A 3,576-nucleotide genomic window follows, 5' to 3' on the forward strand; every position below is an offset into this window, starting at 1 on the left:
ATATATATATATATATGAAATTGTTATAAATACTCGTTGAGCTCAATATTAGCAATCAATTTATAGTTGTAAGAAATAGATAAAAAAAAAAAGGAGAAAAAGAAAACGAAGAGAAGAAATTACAAAAAATAAGAAAAGAAGATAGTTAATTTACAAACAGGTCGCACTAACCTTCTTCTTTAACTGTACACGATTACTCGAACCGTAAAAAACCTCAGCAGTAAACAGTAAAGAAGAAGTAGAATTTCGTCAGGAACCTCGAAGGCTGGAATTAGGAGTTGAAGACCTACTCGCCCACTTTTCCGTCACCGATTCCGGTGAGCAAGGCCGCTTCTCGTTCTGACTTCCCGCATTGCTCACAACATGTTCGTTGGAATGCTCCAACAGAACACCACTCCGAATTTCCTTCAACACTTCAAGCACTTCCTTTATTGACGGCCTCATCTCTCTATCGGTCTGCAAACACCGGAAAGCAAGCTCCGCCACAAGCCTCATCATCCTCCTCGTCTGCATGTTGGTGTCGAACCCAAGTTTCTGATCCATTAAGTCATCCAAATTCCCCTTTTGTATGCGGTTCATCGCCATTGTTGATAGGTTTATCTCGAGCCGGTCGCGGTCGAAGTCGACGGCTGGTTTCGACGATATGAGCTCGACGAGTACGACGCCGAAGCTGTAGACATCGCTCCGGTCTGTGAGCTGATAACACTGATGGTATTCCGGGTCGAGGTAGCCCGGCGTGCCCTGCGGTGCGGTTGAAATGTGAGTGGAGCCATCGGGTGGAAATAGGCGGGAGAGACCAAAGTCGGCAACTTTGACATGGAATTCGGCGTCGAGGAGGATGTTTCCGGTCTTCACGTCGCGGTGAATGATAGGGGGGTCAATGGCGTGGAGGTAGGCGAGTGCGGTCGCTGTTTCGACTGCAATGGAGAGACGGAAGGGCCAAGTGAGCCGGCCTTTGTGGGCGAGGTTGCCATGGATGTGGTCAGCCACAGTACCGTTGGGGACGAACTCGTAGACGAGTACGAGCTCGCGACTTCTCGGCGAGGTGCAGCCATAGAGGGAGACGAGATTTTGGTGGCGGACGCGGGAGAGGATCACTATCTCATTGGAGAACTGCTCCGCTCGCTTGAAGTTGCTCTCGTACAAGCGTTTCACGGCGACTGCACGGCCGTCCCGAAGCTTCCCTGCGGGGGCAGACAAAAGGTTTGTTAAAATTTCTGAAAAAAAGATCATCTTTTTGACGAAGAGGTTTTGAGAGCGTGCATACCTTTATAGACGGTGCCGAACCCGCCGTCGCCAACCTCCATTGCGGGGTCGAAGGAATTGGTCGCTTCGTAGAGCTCATCGTATGAGAAAATGTGGGTCTGATAGTGGTAGCAGGCGAGCTCAGAGTCCTTCTCGGAGAACATAGGACTGAGGTTGGATGATTGGTAGAAGAGGAGGCTGGAGGAACTGGAATGATTTTGTTTAGGATGTTGGTCTCTGTTGCGCCGCCGGTGTCGTAAGTAGACAAAGCAGAGTATACAGCCTGTGATGAAGACGCTAAAACTGGCAGCAATGGATGCACCTGATTTTGCCATATGGGAAAGTTATTATGAGTTCGCTGAACTGTTGTAATGAATTTACAGGAATTTTCACTTTTAAGATTGCATTGGATATCACTGAAATGATTCATCCACAAATTTATAATCTGTTACAGAAACTATTGGATTCGGAATTTGGACTACGACTGCTCTAACCAGAATAAAAATTTAATTAAAAACAAGGCTTGGCATTTTTTAAAGCAGCTGTGTGTAGATTTTAAATCTACAGCGATTGAAAGTAGAATTTTTGTGGGCTTCGAAAAATCATTCATATAAGATATGCTAATCAGTCTGTGGTTACTGATTAAGGAAAAAAGTATAAACTTTTTAGCCAAAAAGTTCTCCTTTTTGAAACTTAATCCCTCTTCTTCCCTCAGTCAAAGCCTCACTTTAAGATCATCCATTCTGAGAAGGTATTCCACAAATACCTTTTTTTTATTATTATTACTGTTATACTATTTCTTAAAACTGTATTTCATATTCCATGATTGCAAATTGAAAAATCTTCAGTAAATTTTAGAACAAAACAGGAGCAAACACTAAAGAGATGGTTGGACTGAGATACTGAAAACTCACCAATAATAATCCCCGTGTTGCTCCTTCGCTTCTTCGCTGTTGCAACACATAAGAAGTCAGACACAATTATCTAATCAGTAGAATCCCCCAATGAATCCACCAAAAACACAAACTTTAGACAGATCAATAAAATCAAATTACCCTGGCAAGTGCTGCTGCAACTGCATGCAGAATCATCCCCATCACTGCAATTCCTTGCAGAAATCTGGCAGCTGAAGCAATCAGTGCCCACCCATCGTGGCGAAAACCCCAAACCAAGCAGAGAGATTTCTTTATCATTCTCTCCTCCAAAGAAAAGTTTCCAATGGAACCATAGATCTTTCGAAGAAGAACAGCTGCTGGGAAGCGAACTGTAACTCTGATCCCCATTGCCCTCGAAGTAATAAAGGCTATAGTTTTTGCAGAGAGACAGATTATAATCCACCTGAAACATATCGTGGGAGAAATCATAGTCTTGTCTGCAGTTAAATAAGGATTCCCCAGAGGGCAGCGTCTCAGAAATGGATGTGAAATTAAACCCTGGGAGTGGCTTCCTGAAATCATAAACAAAATCACAGTTCCATCCTCTGAAGTAAGAACTGAGCTTCAGATCGTGGATTATGACCGTCTTCTCCTCGTACGAGATGCTCCTCACCGGATACACATAATTATCTCCATAGAAGCGAACGGCCGGCACCAGATCGATGCACTGTATGAAGTGCAGACCAGAGCAAGACTGGACTGAACTGTTGGTGTAGAAAGGAAACTTTATGCCCACAGTTATGTTTCCACAGGTGTAGTTCTCAAGGAGGCAAGAAGAATCAGCAGTTGCAGGGCGGAAGAAGCATGTGTTGGGGAGAGAAGCGAGGAAGAAGAGAAGAATGAAATGGGTGGACCAGAAAACCATTGTACAGGAATAAGAATGGAGATTAAGAAAGAAACTGCATCAAAAAGCTTCAAAAATGGGAAAAAAAGAAAGCTTTTTGTTATAATCTGTAGAATTGTTTTGATCTTGTGAGGTTCGACAGATATTGAAGGGAGATCTGAAACATTGCATGTTAAGCACGCAAGGAAATGGTCAAGAGACGGACAATATTAGAAACAGATTAATATGATCAATTAAATTTAATCTATGTTCAGAGGGAAGATTCTTCCTCTAATATTAGGAATTAAATCCATATATTTTAATACTCATTACTTATCTCTTACACTAGGGATGTATTATTTATTTATTTATTTATTTATTTATTTATTTATTTATTTATTATGGTGGGGATTAGAATTGGCTGAAACCGTTGGGCCTACGCGGCTTTTAATTGCATTCAAGCTTGAAGTCAAACGTCTAGCAATTGTCAGCAACGGCCGCTTTATTTCAACGGAGATGCCCTTGTTGGACTAATCATGGGGTCGGACTTCTTTCACATTGGAACCGAAATTC

The 3,576-nt window shown here is 42.7% G+C and overlaps 1 protein-coding gene across 1 annotated transcript; it reads right to left on the reverse strand.

The window, feature by feature from the left end:
- Positions 1-110: 110 nt before the first annotated feature.
- Positions 111-3,231, reverse strand: LOC110027776 (LEAF RUST 10 DISEASE-RESISTANCE LOCUS RECEPTOR-LIKE PROTEIN KINASE-like 1.1). The gene is made up of 4 exons (XM_020729326.1): positions 2,301-3,231; positions 2,160-2,195; positions 1,268-1,567; positions 111-1,184 (listed from the first exon to the last, which is right to left on the reverse strand). Exons 1-4 carry the CDS (start codon positions 3,043-3,045, stop codon positions 250-252), a joined length of 2,016 nt encoding a protein of 671 aa, XP_020584985.1. The 5' UTR covers positions 3,046-3,231; the 3' UTR covers positions 111-249.
- Positions 3,232-3,576: the final 345 nt, after the last annotated feature.

Source organism: Phalaenopsis equestris, unplaced genomic scaffold (genome assembly GCF_001263595.1).
Source record: "Phalaenopsis equestris unplaced genomic scaffold, ASM126359v1 Scaffold000443, whole genome shotgun sequence".
Taxonomy (NCBI): Eukaryota; Viridiplantae; Streptophyta; class Magnoliopsida; order Asparagales; family Orchidaceae; genus Phalaenopsis; species Phalaenopsis equestris.